Below are 20,605 nucleotides of genomic sequence, written 5' to 3' on the forward strand. Positions count from 1 at the left end.
TTTGTTCATTATAACAAGCATGGATACACCCTTTTTGGACAAGGGGTGAGGCTAGGCAGTTAAAATACAAACTCCTAGAAAGCATTGAACTTTTGGTGTCAGTTTGCAAGGACGTACTTTGTTGGATCAGTATTCCAAAGGTTACATCTAGCCGTGCAGAGTTGTTTCCCTTTGCTCTTTGATTCACATTCAACTGACAAGGATGAAAGCACCAGGCCATGGTAGTGCTTCACTGAAGTACAGACAAGTCTCGTTAATCTGACAATCGGCTTTATCCGACACTAATGATGGGAACCGATTAAATCAGTGCTATTTAGACCCGTTACCGAAATCACTCATTAATCAGTCTCATTAATCCGACACAGTGATCAGCGCACTCCGTTGTCATCTGCCCGCGAGTACACAGCCCCGTGTTTTGATGCAAGACAAGTCGGCTGGTTGCTGCATATTACAGGAGGAAATGTATTCTGGCTGCATCTACCTCTCTGCAATGTCATTAAAATCATACCTTTCACTCCGGCCAAAACCTCTCTACAATGTCCTTAAAATCACAACTTCCTTCAGTTAACCCAACATGCAGTGACATGACTGAATTAAGTACAAACTATTGGGTGAAGCAGCTCATGCTGAGAAACTACAGTCTTCGGTTGTGATACTTGATGGATAAATTATGTCCATTGTATTTCAGGGGGGCACGGGTGGCCCAGTCGTCTAAGGCGCCGCGATTCGCTGTGCAGAGTTGCGTCCCTTTGGCACACCAGAAACCTATGATTGGGGGTTCGAATCCCAGTTCGCCCCGATTATGTTTCCCGTGCTCGTGGGTTTCACCGAAGTGGTAAACGTGTGGGACCTGCATCACTTCGGGCTTTCCTCCCACATTAAGCTGACACGCCACGATATAACTGGAATACTGTTAAAAGCGTTGTTAAACTCAACTCACTCACTCACTCACTCCCATTGTATTTCATACCAATCATCAACTATTTTGTGTAGATATAATTACAAGTTTTCACCAGTCAGGAAAGTTTTAACTCTATCACAGGAGGCAAACATTATTGAGTCTGGACAAGACAAACCAGTGATAGTCTGATGCCATTGGGATAGAATGACATGCAATCAATCCGGTCACCAAGCCTGCCCCACTGATCAATTTATGTTTGTTGTTTAACGCCGCACTCAGCAATATTCCAGCCATATGACGGCGGTCTGTAAATAATTGAGTCTGAAACAGACAATCCACTGATTGACATCATGAGCACCGATCCATGCAATTGGGATTCAATGACATGCATCAACTAAGTCAGTAAGCCTGACAACCAATCCCATAAGTCACCACTTACAAGAAGCATGGTCACCTTTTGCGGCAAGCATGGCTTGCTGAAGACCTATTCTACCCTGGATCTTCACCGGTCTGTTGAATTTATGAATCCCCTTTGGGTTGATGTACAAATTAATGTAACTGCAATATAGCTCAGTCAATATTCTTTCGAAATGCCCACTGTTTTGAAAGTTATTCATCCAAGAATAACTTAAGGAAGAGAATATATGGATGTCAACTTCTTTATTATGACAACGTTTTGGAGTATGTGCTTACTCCATCAGGTGAATGAATGCCATGAGGCAGAGAGCATATATAATATGTACAGGTAAGTACAGGAATAACTTGTTACATGGTTAACAGATTTTTCAATTAGGAAAAATGAATTAAGAAAATTAACCCCCAAATTCTACCATCATAGTTGAGCATTTTAGTTGGTCAGCTGGCTAGCGTGCATGCATGCACGCACACACTGGACTAATGAGACTACTTCAGCAGGATGAATTAAACTTTCCATTTTCTTGGTGCCCCCACTTACAGCAAATATGTTCATGAATAAAACCACATTTAAAAGTGTGTTACACTAATGAACGGGAACAAATGTTTAGGACACTTTATTAGTTTAAACAGAGCTCTTATTCAAAGGAGTTATGAGAAGGGGAGTTTCCTATGCTGTTGACTTTAGCAATGTGGATCACAATGATTACCTTGGCCCGTTGCTCAAACAACTGGATGTATAGATGAATAGAATATAGCTGCCCAAATATACTACTCAAAAGAAGTTAAGGACCACCTGAATCTTTCATATTACTAAGTTAATACATCATGGCATGCCAGATTAACTAGCTATATGAAAGAATCAAGTGGTCCTCAACTTCTTTTGAGTAGTATACATGGTTGAGTACTTATACTTGCATACCCAATCTGTGAAGATTCCGGGGTAGTATAGGTCTTCAGCAACCCATGCTTGCTGTAAAAGGTGACTATGCTTGTCGTAAAAGGCGACTAACGGGATCGGGTGGTCAGGCTCGCTGACTTGGTTGATGCATGTCATCGATCCCAATTGCGTGGATCGATGCTCATGATATTAATCACTGGATTGTCTGGTCCAGACTCGATTATTTACAGACCGCCGTCATATAGCTGGAATATTGCTGAGTGCGGCGTTAACAAACCAACCAACTTGCATACCATGTGTGGCAGTGTGTATGCACACAAACCCTGACATTTTTATATGTCATGTCCTCCATTACTTGCCATTACTCTCAACTGCAGAAGATGGCATCCCATCATCACATGAATCACTGGGAGTCAACGTATTCACTGATGACAGACCTGTGTTCAATTCCCCATGTGGCTTTATGATTCCGAGAATCGGGGACTGGTGGTTACCTAGTGGTCAAAGCGTTTGCTTGTCACACCAAAGGCCTGGGTTCAATTTCCAACACTGGTACAATGTGTGACGTCTTCTTTCTGGAATGTTGTGACGAGGGGTATAAAACCTTGCATTGTTCACATCTGGCAAAAGACAAACCAATACTATGGGTAATGACCGCAGGATTTTAAAAGAAAAAGGATGTGTGAGGGGTATCCGTTGCAGGATGGCGTCTCATTGGGCTAGCACTATAAAACCTGATTTAGTACAGACGGAGACAGACACGCACATGCACACACGTCTGTATAAATGCAATAAACTTGAACAAGACGTTAAACCCCATTTCATGTCATCTTTTATGTCATTGCTGAAAACACAAAGCACAAAATTCTGTTGCAATCAAACAACTTTATTGCAAATGAATAACATGTCCGACATCCCATCACGACATGGACAGTATTTAGTGCTGTATTATTAACTTGAACGAGACAAATAATTTGGCATAAAAATATTCACTTAATGCTGAAATGATTTGTATATAACAGTATGTGTATATCACTCAAGTTTAAACAATGTGTTCACAATTCCAAGTTTAAAAACACCCACGCAGGGATGCAAACAAAGCTTTATGAAATCACATATGAAAAATATACATAACAAAAAGAGAGACAAAATTGTTAACTTGAAATAAAATTACTAAATAAGACTTTTAAAAAGAATAGGATGACAGAGCATTTGTTCATATTTTGAAGATTAATAAACAATGTACATTGCATCCAACAAACCTTATTACTACAAAATAACTATTTACACCAGCAGTTGAAATCTAGAGAATACATGGGAGGTCGAGGAGCAGCACGGTAGGGCAAGACTCCAGGTTGGGAAGAACATGTTTACTTCAAGTGTGTTCAACAAAATGTTCATGGAACAATAGTGTATCCAAAGTCTGAACAAACACTGCAGTTCCCAATACCTGATCCAAAAGAATCCTAAGAATATCATTGGCTTTACATCAAATACAACAGAAACATCACTTTTAGATAAGGCATGAAAAAAGATAATTTGCTGCTATTTGTACCTGACTATTTAATTGTAAGCCTACCTGAGAAACAATGAAGTCAAGGAAGGACCATCTGCACCCAATTTTTGATCTCATGTCACATTCAGTTACTGTCAAATCACGTGAGTGAGTGAGTGAGTTGAGTTTAACAACGCTTAACAGTATTCCAGTTAAATCACGGCGTGTCAGCTTAATGTGGAAGGAAAGCCCGAAGTGATGCAGGTCCCACACGTTTACCACTTCGGTGAAACCCACAAGCACGGGTATGGTGCTGACAAACCTAGAAACATAATCGGGGCGAACCGGGATTCGAACCCACAATCATAGGTTTCTGGCGTGCCCAAGGGACGCAACTCTGCACAGCGAATTGCGGCGCCTTAGACGACTGGGCCACCCGTGCCCCCCTCAAATCACATGACACAGATGTATCTTTAAAATTAGTTATGTAGGTCTTCATGTCACTTTTAACACTAAAAAATCAATGTTAAAATCAAATCCACAATCATGTCTCTCAATAAGTTGGGCTCTGAATGATATGGATCAATAGTGAGTGAGTGAGTTGGGTTTAACGCCACTTTTAACAGTATTACAGTTATATCACGGCGTGTCAGCTTAATGTGGGAGGAAAGCCCGAAGTGATGCAGGTCTCAGACGTTAACCACTTCGGTGAAACCCACCAGCATGGGTATGGTGCTGACAAACCTAGAAACATAATCGGGGCAAACCGGTATGGATAAATAAGATCAACAGTAAACTATGTTTATAACGAATACGCTTATAACGAACTGATGGATATAACAAACTTTTTTTGGTCCCGGGCATTTGCTGTATATATGTTTATATCGTATTTCAGAGATTTTCAGTTTTCTTTTTGAAGACTAAAACACCATGTAACTCAGTCAGTATCACAGAACATAAAATCTCAGTCAACATAGGGTTTCTTCAATGCGGGCAGCATCTACACCTGCAGCGACACCAACATCTGGACCTGCAGCAACAGCCAACTCAGGATGTGATTCCATTACGTCGATAGAACTCCGAGTTGACATACCCGATGCGAACATGTGCTCTGTCTGGATGATCCACATGGATTTTTAGCCGATGTCCGTATTCAGAAGATGAAAGAGTAGGGACTATCTTTTCCTTTTCCTTGAAATCAATTGAAAATGTTTAATAAGATCCTAGTTATCAGAAAGGTTAAGAAATAACCTCATTAAATTGAAGTCAATAAATGAACAGAAAACACTTTACACACATGCTAGGATAGTCAGAATAATGCAAATAATATTCATGAAAAAAACCAAAATGATTGACAGCCATGTTGTATTTATTACACATGATGGTTTGGTGTAAGGGATGTGTGAACCCCTGTAAACCAATCTGGATCCTTAAACGGTTCCTATAAGGGTAACGCTATTTTTCAGGGCATTATCATTTGCAGAAGCCTGAGGTCTTCTGTTAACTGCCCGACGAAGGAGGGCAGTTGAAAAGACTGAGGGCTTCTGCAAATGATAATGCCCTGAAAAATAGTGTTACCCTTATTGTAGCTAAAATGGATGGAATTTGTTATCAAATAAAAAGAAACAACAATATCGGTTTTGAAACATTTACTGCAATCAACACGAATGTCACTGACCTATTTTTACAAATATGGAAACGTCATAGAACAAACCAGATGACGTCACTATTCAACGTGACGTCACCTATCCCTATCCTATGACATCACCGAACAACGGGTGTGATAATGGCCCGTCGTCAAGCAATATGAGGGCAATATCAAGTTACAGTGGCCCGCTCATTTCTGATAACTTGCGGGCGGTTTAATGACAATTCTATCCATTTTAGCTATAATATATGCTACCACTAGCTGGGCAAGCAGACTTTCTAGGTTAATTTATTACTTGCCCTTGAAGAGATCACCCGTTTAATAAACATACAGCTGTATTACACATTGTGTAATAACAAAACACGTGCTTATGTACTCTAGGAACATGTTTCACGAACAAATATTGAAAGCTCTCAACATCCCTTGGCTTATTCAACGACATTGCGTGTGGAGTTGATGGATCACTGAGAGGAGCTTATGCACACTCGATGACCCCAGCAACCTTGTTGATAGGCTGACGTCACATGGCATTGTTTCGCCGATGGATCTTGCAACAAAATTCCACAATTTACGTCATCGGGTATTGTGAAGTGATTGTAAACTATGAGGTGCAAGGCCCGTTCCATAAGGCGATCGTAGCGCAACGACAGTCGTTAGTCTAAGTTAAAGTATGTGAGTTGCGATAGTCTTAGCCCTACGATAATTTTGTTGAACGGACGTCTCAATTCTTAAGGTGGACCGTTGTATGGTATTAAATTCATACGTTTCAACTTTTGACGTGTTTCAAATATTATTCTGTTAAACTCAATTGGACTGTGCCGTGGATCGTGTAGGTGTCAGCTTATTCATATTCAACAGTATAATTCTAAAAACGTTATAAATGGCAAGTAATAAATAAAATACTAAACTCGCTCCCGTGTAAAACCAATTTTATGAAACTCGTGAATAGTTGTAGTATCTGACTCGCTTTCGCTCGTGAGATACCACAGCTATTCACTCGGTTCATAAAATTGGTATTACACAGGAGCTCGTTTAGTATTCTATATTTCTATCCAGTACAATATCAAACCTCATCATTGACTGTGAGTCCTCTTAACTTGGCGTGTTCCCGGTCATCCCGATGGAGTTTGTTGTTATATCCTTCATCCTGTTTGAACAAGCGGTCATACGTCGAATTGGAGTACCGTCCCTATACCAGACAAAAATGTCATTAGTGAGTGAGTTGGGACTTGGGTAGCTTATAGCATAGTTCCAGCCATATCCAAACACAGGTCACCAGGAATGATTTAATACACACCCATTTGGGCCTGCCTGTCAGCATGACGAGCCAACGCTTCACCTACAAGGCTACCCTTCCGCCCCATTTTCAGTAGAGAGTGAGTTGGGTTTCGTGCTGCTTTTGGTATAGGTCCAGCTATATAATGGTGTGGCACATCAAAAAGGGGTTCAATACACTACATCTATAGCTAACACGACATAAGATAGCTAAATCGCTAAGATCGATGAAGAACAAGACGTGGTTAGTTTCATGATAAAACATCATTGCAACTTGACGTTGTAAAAGACGTTATTTCTTATTGGGAATTGTCAAGGAAGTTATTCCCCATAGATGTAGCTGGGCAACGTAGATAAATGCAATGGCTGACCAATCGCACCCAAATTTGGGATTGATATGACAGTCAGTACTGGGAGAAAAGGTACAAATAATTGACATAAAAATTGTGATAATATCCAGGAAATAGTAAACTTAACCCCCTGTTCATAAAATCAACTTGTTTGACATTGCCGAGGTCGGATTGTATTCTGGAAATCATCAATATTTAAATATGGGAAAATATTTCTAAAGCTCGTAACAATCAAAACATCCTCAAAAAGGATGTACATAGTGTTGCTATTTCATGTAGGAAATAAACGATGCCATAAACACAAAAAACATCTCCCCTCATTGTATATTTATAAAGTAACGATGTTGGGCATACCGTAGCTTTTGTTGTGATGACTCAATGCTTCCGACACTAGGTCACCACCCTATTTTCAAAATATAGAGAATGAGGTGAAATGGGGTTTAACGTCGCGTCCAAGATTATTGCACTTATATTGCGATGTGCATGCACGTGTGTGTGTGTGGATGCTTGTACTAGTCCGGACTGATGCCGATTTATAGTGCTAGCCCACTGAGATACCATGCCGCAGTTTAACATGAATACCCCACTCAGACATAGTAGTCCTATAGTGAATGAAGAAGTGAGTCAATAAAGAACCATTATTGTTGATCACACATATAGTCCCAGTTGGCATTCCAAGATAGAATAGGGGCGGTGGGGTAGCCTACTGGTTCGCTGACCGCCTCTGTGGTCTAGTGGTTGAGCGTCCGCCTTGAGAGCGGCAGGTCCGGGGTTTGATCCCCAACCTCATCATACCAATAGACGTTAAAAGATGATACTTGTTGTTACCCTGCTTGGCCCTCGGCATTAAGGGGCTAAAACAAAGACTGGTCGGCTCAGAGTCAGTATACTGTGTCTAAGTAGCGTATTCATATTAAACTGCGGCATGGTATCTCAGTGTGCTAGCACTATAAATCGGCATCAGTCCGGACTAAGTACAAGCATCCACACACACACACATGTGCATGCACATCGCTATATAAGTGCAATAATCTTGAATGCGACATTAACCAAATTTCACCGCACCTCACCTTAAGCATTCGCTTGTCACGCCGAAGGTGCGAGTTCAAATCCCATTATGGGCACAATGTGTGAAGCCTATTTCTGGTGTCCCCTCTGTGATATTGCTGGAATATTGCTAAAAGCGGCATAAAAAACATACTTGCTCACTCCGAGGTAGATTACACCTACAGTATCCCAAGTTATTCAAGACTTATAAATGGATCTGCACACTGTCTGATCTGGTTACTTGAGTTAAAACTTGACAGACTTTACTCAGCCTGACAACCACTAGTTATCTGACCCAGATATGGCTGCATAAAACAACATTCACTCACTCTCATGATTGGAAGGGGGTGGTGGGGTAGCCATGTGGTATAAGTGTTCGCTCGTCATGCTGAAAGCCCCAGTTCGATTCCCCACATGGGCACAATGTGTGAAGCCTATTTCTGGTGTGCCCCACCGTGATATTGCTGATATATTGCTAAATGAGGTGTAAAACCGGAATGGGATGGTCAGGCTCGCTGACTTGGTTAATGCATGTCATTTTATCCCAATTGCGTGGATGAATGCTCATGATATCAACCACTGGATTCTCTTTTCAAGACTCGATTATTTACAGACCACTGTCATATAGCTGGAATATTGCTGAGTGGGGCGTTAAACAACAAACAAACAAACATGAACAGACATATATAGGTATTCATACTGTAAATCCCTTGAATAAAGGCCAAGGTCTTTTCCAACAAAGCGTTTTTCGCAAATCCCACACTTTAAGATAGAGGAATGAGTGAGATGGGTTCAAAGGTACTTTGGTCAGTATTTCAGTCAATTAGGAAGGTAAGTCAAAGTTTTACCACCTTGGTGAAACCCACAAGCAGTGGTATGGTGTTGACAACCAAGAATCATAATCAAACAGGATCTGAGATTAAAACCCATGATTCTGGCACACACAAGGGACACAACTCTTCATAGTGAATTAGATAAATAAGCCAGCCAAACGCCTCAACATGACTATTACAGTAACTGTACTGATATCTCATGAGTGATTGTGTATGGTTTGACACAGCCCCAAGCAACATTCTAGCAATGACCAGTATAAGGGTCTCCAGACATTGTCGAAAATCGAACCAGGGCCTTCGGCATGAGTGAGTGCATGTGGTTTTACGTTGCTTTTACCAATATTCCAGCAATATCAAGTTGGGGGACACCAGAAATGGGCTTCACACATTGTACCCATGTCGGGAATCGAAGCTGGGTCTTCGGGGTGACGAGCAAACGCTTTAACCACTAGGCTACCCCCTTTCGGCATGACAAGTGAATACCTTAACCACAAGGCTACCCAACCAAAGGGTCAATTTTCTTAGAATGACCTGCTGATATTTCTGAAAGTACTTCTATGTTAATGTTAACTCATATATTCTTCATTCGACATCAGAACTAGCATCTGCAAAGACAATTATTAATGTTCTTAATTGTACAGACTTTCCTTGAATCTCCTTAATTTTAGCTCTAACGTAATACGAGGGGGTTAAAATTACACGATACTTGTACTAAGGGATTTTGCAAGTAAGAGTAACCATTATTTGTTAAACGTAAACTATTCAGGGCAAAAGAACTCCATTCCGCCTGGCTACCCTTTGTATCCAATGACAACAACTAGGGAGCAGCTTTCTTTCCACCTCACCTTCTTCTCCGATCCAAAGTACGTCCTCTCAGGTGGATTCTTTCTTTCTTTTGGTATAAATGAATATGAAGATACTTCACATGTTCTTCCCTTTAGACAAAATTCGTCTGTCTCAGTTTTGACGTGAATAACCTCCGACATGATTCCCTCACCAACTTCTCCCGTTGCCCTGTTGCCAAGAAATGAATATTCATGAGAGCAGCACCGCACACACCGGCGCGCACATAGTTTCAGGAAATGATCAAATAGTAAATCAAAGAGACGTTTTTTAACTTAATGGATAATTTTGATCTTGTCTTTTAATGTCTTTCCATATATACATCACCATTTTTTAAATAAACCGGAAAATGAAGAAATTACTCTGAAAGGCCCGGCTAAAATGGCGGCGGAACGTCGGCTGCTAAAGGTAGAATACGAATATTATTAGTTTAATCATTTATGCACAAACATACATGACGTTCTGTCCTGTCAGTGTAAGGCCACTTGTGCCATAATACCAATGTTTTCACAACACGGGTGCTGTTGTATGCTATTTTGTTCCCTTTTGACTAAATTTTGATATGAATTGTATCCCACATTTTCATTAGGAAGACAGCAATATTAAGAATTACACACATAAGCAAACCACAACAACATGTTCATGTAATCTAATTTAGTTGATAGCAATGACTGATTATGATTATGAAGTTATCCCTCTGTCTAAGATGTTTTCGTGTGTGTTAATGTCAACATATTGGGAGTTCAGATGAAGAAATATCTACATCTTGGTCTGGTTAATTTGAAGTTTGGAATATATTGTTTATGGTTTCAAAAACATTTCAGTGTATGTTCCCTATGTTTGACATTGTCACACAAGATACACAGCTACCTTATGTGATCAATATTGTTTTGATTATTCCTAATTTCTTAAGATAAATCAACAAGTGAAATGGTTGTGTTTTTGGTGTTAGCTGTAATCTTTATGTTTATAATGAACTCACTGATTGCCTGCAAGTATAGAAGATTACGCTTCCACAACTCTGTTGTTACCATCATATAATAAGTGTTATCATCATGTCCTTATATACTAATGCTTGTTACTACACTTGAATGTATGTCGTACAGTGTAGATGGATAACGTTGCTATGCAAAGTTGGTTATAGGAAGACATGAATCTTTACTTCATTGTTATGTTAAATGATGTGTTATTGATGCTTATGGCCCCTCCATCAGGTAAGAGTGAGTCTTGTTTTAAGCAACCTTGGTACTTAGTTCTACTAGGATGAGATTGACAGCCACATGACTCTGGAGTTATGTCCAGACTGGCCACATTTGGGATTAAAGTTACATCTGGCAATGAACACTACCTATATGCAACCACCATCTGGCAACTTTACATGTTAAATCACATAGTTTCACAAGCAGGAAATCTAGTATATTATGATACTACAGACAAGTGGTTATTGTCTTTTCATTTTAAAGCTTTACTTCTTTTATATAAACATTGGTATACAAGTTTCTCTGTATTAAAGTCAATAAATTATAGTAATATTAAGTAAGTAATTAATTTCTCTAATTTGCTAAGGTATGAAGTTGACTGGGGAATCACCATATTCACTCATCTAATGCAGGATGGGGGCTGGAATCAGTACTACCGGGAGTAAAGCAAAAATCCCAGAACTCCCCTTAATTTCAAACTGCGTTTACACAAAGTTGTTGGGTTATTTTGATCAATAATGATTGTATTTGGAAACCTCAACACATGATAAGTTTGTTTGCATTCAAGATATCATTTGATTCTTTGGACCGTTAGGACCCCTAATATACACCTGTGACCCCTTCAGAGCAGACAAGGGTGTCATGATGACCCCCCAAGTTTTTGGAGGCTTGGGCAAATTCCAGGTTTGAAGAGGTTCACAGCAACCTGTGCTAGTTGTACAAGACATACATAAGAGATCTGGTGGCCTGGCTTGGTGACTTGGTTGAATGTACAGCACTAGAAATTGGCACTAGTCCCATAGTCCTTGCCAAACTGCCTAATAGTTAAGGTATCATAAGGACTAGTAGAAATGTGCCTTTTTTAAAGAGTTTTGCTATATGTTATCATTATAAGGACAAGTGGGCTAAAACTGTTAGTTTCTATCACTGATGTACATGTATGTCATTGCATTACGACAGCTTTGGTCAGTATTCGAATTTCAAATTGTATTTAAAATGATGCCACTATGCTCTGAAGTGTATGGCATAGACTCAGTGGGACGTTATAATAGCACCGTGTGTGTATTTTAAGGTAATCCTGATGCCAATTAGTTGGCATGGTTTGCTTTCTATCAAAACAAAATTGTTCCCTTGCAGCGGTAGAAACTAACAGTTTTACTCTACTAGTCCTTTTAATGATAACATATAGCAAAACCCTAAAAAAATGGCCAATTTCTACTTGGCCTTATGATACCTTAACTATTGGGCAGTTTGGCAAGGACTACAGGACTAGTGAGAATTTCTAGTGCTGCCTTGGGGAATATTCCTAGGTTAGAATCGGTACCCAGTAACCTTTGCTGGCTGTCAGAGGAGACTTTATGGTCATTAGGTTCCGTGATTTGATATGTTTGCATGTAATTATACCCTGATGTATTGTTGCTTATATTATGCATGGCTGGATTGTCTGATTTTGATTATTTACATGCCACCGTCATATAGTTGGAATATTGCCAAGTGCAGCATTTAAACACAAACAAGACCTGTAGAACAGCACAATTACATTGATTACGCTCTTGTAAGTATTAGACTTGTAGCGGCATCTGACCGGTCACATTTGTAGGGACGCCTTTTCAATAATCATAGGTGGACACTATTATCAGTTGTTTAAGGGGCTGTCGGATAGCCGAGTGGTTAAAGCGCTCGCTCGTCACGCCGAAGACCCGGGGTTCGATTCCGACATGGGTACAATGTCTGAAGCCCATTTTCTGGTGTCCCCCGCCTTGATATTGCTGGAATATTGCTAAAAGCGGCGTAAAACCATACTCACTCACTCACCAGTTGTTTATATGTTGTACAACTGTTGTTCTTAACTTTCCAACATCTGTAGCTAGCTGGTGTTATCAGTTTTATCATGAAGCAGGAGGCCCTTGTTTATATGTATCTACAGTAGAACATGGGCATAACGAACTACAAGGGACCAGAGAAATCAGTTTGTTATATTCGTTGTTCATTATATATATACGTTTTCACTCGGAAACGTCTGCCATCTTGGATAAAACAAAACACAATGCACGTAATTGCAGTATTGATGTGTATTAGCAGTGATCATTTCATAGCATTGAATTGATAACTTTTCATAACATTCATTTTAAACATTAAATTCATAACATTTTTAAAACATTGTTTATCAAATACATGTAAACATATTTAGCATCTTGGTGATTGGCAGCTCCTAACCATTTCCGGGCAGGACCAAAGTCAGTCAACTTGCAGGATTCGAGAATTTGTAAAATTTATATGTTTAATGTTTATTTTACAGATAAGATTAGTCCAATTACATGTATAGGTAAGATTAACACAATGCAAGTTTAACAAGGTTGAATCGTCACCGCTGATTGTGTTGATTCGCCACGATTGTGTTGATTCACCGTCGATTGCGTACAGCCAATTGTCAGTGACACTTGACACTGAGTGAGATTTCTCAGTTCGCTATACACGTCACTAATTAGTGGTAGATGGGCTTGTCGGTGATCAGATATCAGTTCACTATATACGTTAGTTCTCTGTAGAAAGTTCGTTATGTATGTAAATTTTATTTGATATTATATAGGAGATACATCGGGGATTTTTCAACAGTTCGTTGTATCCGTTTGTTCGCTCTATCCGTGTTCATTATACCCGTGTTCTATTGTATTATCCCTGTCAACTCCAGGAACTTCACTCCTTAATAGTGTAAACTGCTGGTCCCTTTCTGGATTTTTGCTACCATCAAGAAGCAAGTTTGATGACCATGTGAATGAATTACAACTTGAAAACCAAAAGTATAAATTTCCTAATTGCATATTTAATACCTAGTATACACATTGTTAAATATAAAACCAAATATGTACTTCTCTAATCAAGTTCATGTATATTGACTATACCACATCTGTATGAGCTATTGTGTTCCATAATGACTACCGTATTCGACGTAATAAGCACCGATCTCTCCACGGCGATATTTGCCAATATATTGACAAGTGAACAATCCCAATTAGCACCCCTTCCAATCGATCAATGTACAAGAGACTCATTTATTACGCACTCGTGTGTTATATGCACCCTTAATTATGGGCTATTAAATTCTGGAAAAATATATCTGTCGTATATAAACATTACAGGCTGTCAGCATTAACCACGAAATTTATCTTTCAACTCAACTAATAAGAGCCCCCTATTTCTAATTTGGAGAGCGCCCTGGGCACTTATTACGTCAAATACAGTATTTAGAAAAAAAGGATACAAGAAGTCTTTAGCTGTTGATTATTTTAATCTCTATCCAACACGCATTTGACTCCCATACCAAAAAACAGTGCTAGACAGGTCTAGCATTCCAAGAGAAAGTGAGGAGATATTATGGATAACAGTCAGCAGAGTGGAGTGACCTAAGCTGTTTTCCACGACACTCATGGCCAGCCTATACACCTGATAGTTGTGGGTTGTTTTTGTTGTTGTTGTGATTGCATGTCACTGCATCCCAATTGCTTGTATTGATGCTAATGATGTCAATCACTGGATTGTCTGTTCCACGGCAAACATATAACTGGAATATTGCTGAGTGTGGCGTTAAACGACAAACAAACTAAACTATAGTTCTGGTTAGTGTAACCCTGCATGTTTTGTACGTACATGCCTTTGACTTGCATGAATATATCCTCAGTGTGCCATGGCGGCACGAGTGGCCAGTCATCTAAGATGCCACTTTTCCCTGTGCAGAGTTGCATCCCTTAGGTATGCCAGAAACCTATGATCATGGATTCGCCCAAAGTATGTTTCTATGTTTGACGGCTTGTTGCTTGTGGGTTTCACCAAAGTGTTAAACGTTTGAGACCAGTATCACTTTGGACTTTTCTCACACATTTAGCTGACACGCAATGATATAACTGGAATACTGTTCAAAGTGGCGTTAAGCCAAATTCACTCACTTACTCAGTGTGAGATTGTTGACACTAACAGGCCTATGAGTTAACCTTCTGATTCATTTGTTTATTGGCAATATTTCAACACTTTTAAACTTCTATACTTTCAGCAACAGTTATAGTTTGAAGAGGGTTCAATCATTTTCACTATGAACAGTACCAAAGAAAGGGTCAAGTTGCCACAGTATGGAGGATGATTAGCACATACTTAGTGATGGAACCAAGATTTAAGGCATGATAGTAACATTTTGGCTGACCCATCACATATTTTCCTCGCCACTGCACATATGCCGCATCATCTGTGCTCAGTTTATTCGAGCTTACATAATGGGTTCATGTGTTTGTAAAGACAAGTCCACGGATAACACAGATTCTCGCAATAGAGATTCACGGAACCGATCACGTGGTTCACGCGGCACCGGTCACTCTAACCCTCAGCGGACAGCCAATGGTGTATCTGGTAGCAGCCACCACCGGAGAAGCGGGGGAGCCGGGAGAGGTGCGGAGCTGGCCACGAAGAGTATTGATTCTCTAGTGTTAGAAACACTGGCACTCATTCGGACCTTGGTAGACAAGTAAGTCTCAGATGCACAGATGGTTTGATACTTTCCTCCTTTGATAGCTCCTCAATATTGATTTGTAGCTATGTTGAACTTCCAGTACATTAAATCCACAATGTTTATCTGTATATCGTCACTCTCTGAACAACGAATCCTTTATACTTAAGTTTTCTTGTTTTTGAATATTTGGTTTACAATGTTTTCAATATATGATCTCTTAAACATGTTAAAGCTATTGGTTTTGGGGTGAAGTAGGTAAGCTGTAGATGAGCTTTTGGTTATTTGGGTTTTTACTCAAGGGTTTGATTGTGATTGGGTATCCACAATGATGTGCTTTTCATTTAGAATCTATCAGTATTCGAGTTTAGTTTTTTTTCTCACACACGTTTTTTCCAAGTGTAACTGTCTGAGTGAATTTCGCGATCAGTTGATAGACAATTAAAATAAAAGCAATCATTTTGTCTAATAGTTATAATATAGTTGAAATATACACAATTGTTTTATCTAATAGTAAAAATATACACAATATTTTTTATCTAATAGTAATAATATACACAATTTTTTAATCTAATAGTAATAATATATACACAATCGTTTATCTAATAGATGTTAGATATGCATTAGTTTTATTTCAATAGTTTATTTATCATGTTTATAGTCTTTGTTGCGTTGATATGCTAGGATTTGATTTGTCTGCATATTTCAGCTTATCTGGAGGTCTGAAAAGAAATGAGTTACCTCCCTTCCCACATTCACATACATTTCTTCTTTAATTGGGTTCTTGTCACCGGAAATTAGCACAATGAGTTAACTGACTGGGAGGGATGGAGAAGAGATTGATCTCACGCCACATTTGTGAAATATTTGGTAGGCGGATCAGTGAATTTGAGGACTAAAATAAATATGTAAAGCAACTATATGACATACATGCAAGTTTTTCTCAAGAATCTGTCTGCAAAGTTGTATGATAAGAAGTGGCTTATTATTCAAGTAATGTTATCGTTCCATGTATATGTCTGTTGTTGTCTGGATGACATATTAAAAACAAAAATTTATGCACATCATTGGTATGTATATATATAGTGATTGCTATGTAGGAAACAACTCAAAGTTCAATCTTGGAAGCCAATGTAATTCCTTTCACTTTTAAGACCTACCCTTAATCCCAAACCGAAACAGATTTGTGACAATGTTGACATATCATGGGAATGCTGCTTTGATATGTAAAATTAGATGATTAGAGATGTGTCTTCAACTGTAAAATCTCTTGAAAAGTGTATCTTGTTGGGTGGAAAAGTTGCAGACCTATTAACCCCTACCCTCAAACTTGAGGTATTACATTCTTACATGACACCAAACTTTTCAGCATTAGAAATTGGCACTAGTCCTATAGTACTTGCCAAATTGCCCATTTGTTAAAGTATCACAAGGACTAGCAACAATTTACCCTTTTTAAGGGTTTTGCTATATGTTATGATTGTAAACATTGTAAAAATCTGTGAACTAAAAATGCTAGTCTCTATCACTGCTAATGTTAAATATTTGTCACCACCTTCTTGTGCTCAGTGACCAGGAGCCTCCAGCGGCCATGCTGACCCTACACAAGACTGCAGAGAGAGATCAGGGCTGGCTGGACGTCGTCAAATCTCTCATCCGAGTCATTCCAATGGACGACCCTGTCGGCCCTGCCGTCATCACGCTGCTACTGGACGAATGTCCTCTGCCCACAAAAGTAAGTCTTTCATTTCCCTGCAGTATTTGAATGAGCTGGAATGTCCCTAGGTGTAAGCTAATGCTAAACAATTAAGATTTAGGCGCTCCCAAGACTCTAATGTAGCAGCAAGCGTAAAGTGACACAGGAAGCCCTTAATTTTGTACTGTGCTATACCATGTTTACTGTGCCCGAACCTGGGTTTGATTTGGTTGAAACTTATCATTTGCCATCTCATTAGTGGTTTTGTCTGATTGATAAGTAAAATAATATTACTATAGCTAAGACCACATGCAACTCTCAGTTTGGACAGTCTAGCTGTGAGTGTAACATCAGGCACCGATTTCTCAAAACAAACTTTAGTTTTGATTCAAATCTCAAACTGAGTTTGCAAAAATAACGCATTTCTCGAATTAAACTCAGCAAAAACTTAGCCGTTGGACACGATGTATAGAATCGTCTCCGCCCGAAACCTAAATCTAAGGAATAAATCTTCTTCTGATATGTATTCCAGTGGGTTTTCACACTCGGTAGAACTTGATTTCCACTTACGTCAAATAGAATTAGAAATATTAGATCTTAACTTACCATGTATGCTAACCAAAGTTTTATGTGGTTTCAATAAGAGCTATACTATTGCAATAGTATTGGGTACGATTGCTATACAATCGCAATAGTGAAAAAAGCACCAATATAGGGCTGGGACGAGTCCAAATTTACTACCGGGTAACCGACCCCCTATTACCCAACCCTACCTGAATACCCGCTGTAGGTCTCAAGCGTTGGGTACAAAATATCCAATTAGGAATTGTTTTACTGTAACCCTGGCGAAAAGTATTTAGATACACCTATAAAACGATCTGGTCATGCATTCACTGAAGTTAACTGAAGCTGTATCTTTACTCGAAACATATAAAAGTCAGAAAGAATGTGTCTATAGTTAGAAAGATATCCGAACATTAGCGATTGGTAGGTACCCATGAAGTTATAGTAGTGATTTTTTTCTCATTAAACAATATATCACATGAATAACCATGGGTCCGTGTGGTCCTGTGAGTACCCAGGTCCTACTCTGTACCCACCCGACCCGAGTACCCAAGTTACCCGTCCCAGCCCTACCCCAACTGTCACCCTTAGTCTCAGCCAATGAGAATCCAATATTCATGTGTAAGGTAGAAAGACTTTGTAGCCCTGTACCGTGCCATGAGAGTGATGTTCCACTTGTCCCCCTCCAGGAGGCCCTGCTGGAGCTGCAGCGACACCTGAACCTGGGACAGGAGGGGCCGGCCACCATGTACAAGGATCCCTCACATCAGCGCAATATCTGTGTTATACTTGGTTGTCTAGCAGAAAAACTGGCAGGTAAGCACCTTCAAGTATGGTTCTTGTGGTTTACTGCGAGACAGATTTACTCCAATTGTAAATCTTTCAGATTACAAGAAAAATTGTATTGATTACATCTGCACTCAGGAATATTCCAGCTGTATAACGCCCACCTGTTGATAAGTTGTAATCGGGCAAACCTGTTGTTGATAGAAAGCCCAACGAGCCTGTGTAAGTCGACGATGACTGACAAAGAGTCAGTTCACACATTGTGACCACCCAATCCTCATTATTCAGCTCTCATAATAAGTAGGGGATACAGATGACATGTTCCGATTCAGATCCCCTTGAGGGATTGACAGCATGAGTGTTGACCTGTGCAGATGGGGTACGCCCCGTGAAGATCCGGGGTAGAATAGGTCTTCAGCAACCCATGCTTGCCGTAAAAGGCGACTATGCTTGTCGTAAGAGGCGACTAATGGGATCGGGTGGTAAGGCTGGCTGACTTGGTTGATGCATGTCATTGTATCCCAACTGCTTGGATAGATGGTCATGATGTCAATCACTGGATTGTCCAGACAAGATTATTTACAGACTGCCGTCTTATTTCTGAGTGCGGCGTTAAACAACAAACAAACAAACAAACAGTAGGGGTACAGTAACTCACACATCGTAAACACTCAATAGTCATTTGGCTGTCATAATAAGCAAGGTGACACACAGGACATATCCTGACCCAGATCCCCACGAGGAATTGACAGGATGAGTGTTGATCTGTGCAGTAGATGTACACCTCACTTCATTGTGACCTCCTGATACTCATATCTGCCTTCTCTTACGACTAGTGTGGATATGTTTTGATATTAAGAAAATATAACCAGAATGTTTTCGTCTTTAAGCCCGTACACAGATAATTTTGTCCAGCCTTGAATCTAGGTTAGGTTAAGGAGCTACTGTTGCGCTTTTACTCACTAACAAATCATGACATCATACAGTGTTCCCGCTGGCTTTTGAAACTGCCAGTCCTTGTAGACTGGCAACTCTAAAAATTACCAGTCCCCCTTAATTTTTGCCAGTCCCAACTTTCAACAAATTGAAAATGTATGTAATTATTTGGTTTTAATTCTCTCAACATCATGTTCAGTGCAAAGTAACTGACAAGAGTAAGATGACTGTTTGCTATGCTATAAGGTGGTACTTTTATGGTTGCAGGTCCCAGTAGTATAACCTTGTTATCAGCTGATGTTCTCCAGTATCTCATCTGTCATTTGGTAAGTAATGTTTACCCCAAACGTCACTGTAAAAAGTGCCTCAAATTAGCCCATAATTTTTGTATATAATTTGAAGCAAAAAACCCTGAAAGGATTGCTCTTTTTATTAGTTTCACAGGGCAAAATTTACTTGATTTTTGCCTATGTTTACTTTAATCTCTTTAATGTCACGAATGAACTGGAAATTTCTTACATGACTTTTTTAACTTTGTTTCACATTGAGAAAATGTGCTTGAAATTTGAGAATATCTTATTGAAACGATGCCTTTATCATTAGATCAAAATGATCATGATGATGAAGCACATGGAGTAAACTACTTTGTAATTAATCACATCTCATGATCATAAAGACTGGAATATGTCCCTGTTACCATTATCATAATTATGTACTCAGAATAGAATAATACAAAATTTGATATGTATTTGTTCCTCACCTCTGGTGTGTTCTGAATGCGTAAAAAACATTTCTATTTGATAACATGTTTGGAACAATGTTTCAAGTAGTAAACAAACAAAATGCAACAACAAGATTACTACTTGAAACAATTTTCCAAACATGTTATCAAATAGTAGTCTTGTTGTTGCATTTTGTTTGTTTGCTTGTTTAGGGTTATTTGAGACACTATTTACAAGTTATTAGAATAACATGGAGCCAGCAGTAATCTAATGGCCATGTATGATTCATGTTTTCAGAATCCCTGCAACCCTCCAGTGGTGGTACTGCATTCCATGGTAGCTCTTGAGAAGTTTGCACAAACAAGTAAGACTAGGAGGAAGATCTGGGTCACGCTCCCCACAGTGATCATAGTGCCTTGACTGTTGAAACTTCTCTCTAGCATTGCGCTATGATGATCGTAGGACTAACATACCTAATGAATATGATTCTCTGCTCTTTT

General features: G+C 39.4%; 2 protein-coding genes across 2 annotated transcripts in view; one reads left to right on the forward strand and one right to left on the reverse strand.

Annotated features, from left to right (window-relative positions):
• Positions 1–4,628: 4,628 nt before the first annotated feature.
• Positions 4,629–9,891, reverse strand: LOC124137575 (uncharacterized protein C5orf49 homolog). The gene is made up of 3 exons (XM_046503938.2): positions 9,710–9,891; positions 6,429–6,548; positions 4,629–4,902 (listed from the first exon to the last, which is right to left on the reverse strand). Exons 1-3 carry the CDS (start codon positions 9,848–9,850, stop codon positions 4,759–4,761), a joined length of 405 nt encoding a protein of 134 aa, XP_046359894.1. The 5' UTR covers positions 9,851–9,891; the 3' UTR covers positions 4,629–4,758.
• Positions 9,892–10,037: 146 nt separating this feature from the next.
• Positions 10,038–20,605, forward strand: part of LOC124137573 (RING finger and SPRY domain-containing protein 1-like) — a 67,635-nt gene continuing 57,067 nt past the window's right edge. Inside the window, exons 1-6 of the mRNA XM_046503934.2 lie at positions 10,038–10,115; positions 14,955–15,419; positions 16,971–17,136; positions 18,351–18,477; positions 19,651–19,709; positions 20,403–20,469. Coding sequence (XP_046359890.1) covers positions 15,079–15,419; positions 16,971–17,136; positions 18,351–18,477; positions 19,651–19,709; positions 20,403–20,469 — 760 coding nt within the window. The 5' untranslated portion in view covers positions 10,038–10,115; positions 14,955–15,078. The remainder of the gene's footprint in view (positions 10,116–14,954; positions 15,420–16,970; positions 17,137–18,350; positions 18,478–19,650; positions 19,710–20,402; positions 20,470–20,605) is intronic.

This window comes from Haliotis rufescens, unplaced genomic scaffold, assembly GCF_023055435.1.
Source record: "Haliotis rufescens isolate VD_foot unplaced genomic scaffold, xgHalRufe1.0.p SCAF_19, whole genome shotgun sequence".
NCBI classification, from domain to species: domain Eukaryota; kingdom Metazoa; phylum Mollusca; class Gastropoda; order Lepetellida; family Haliotidae; genus Haliotis; species Haliotis rufescens.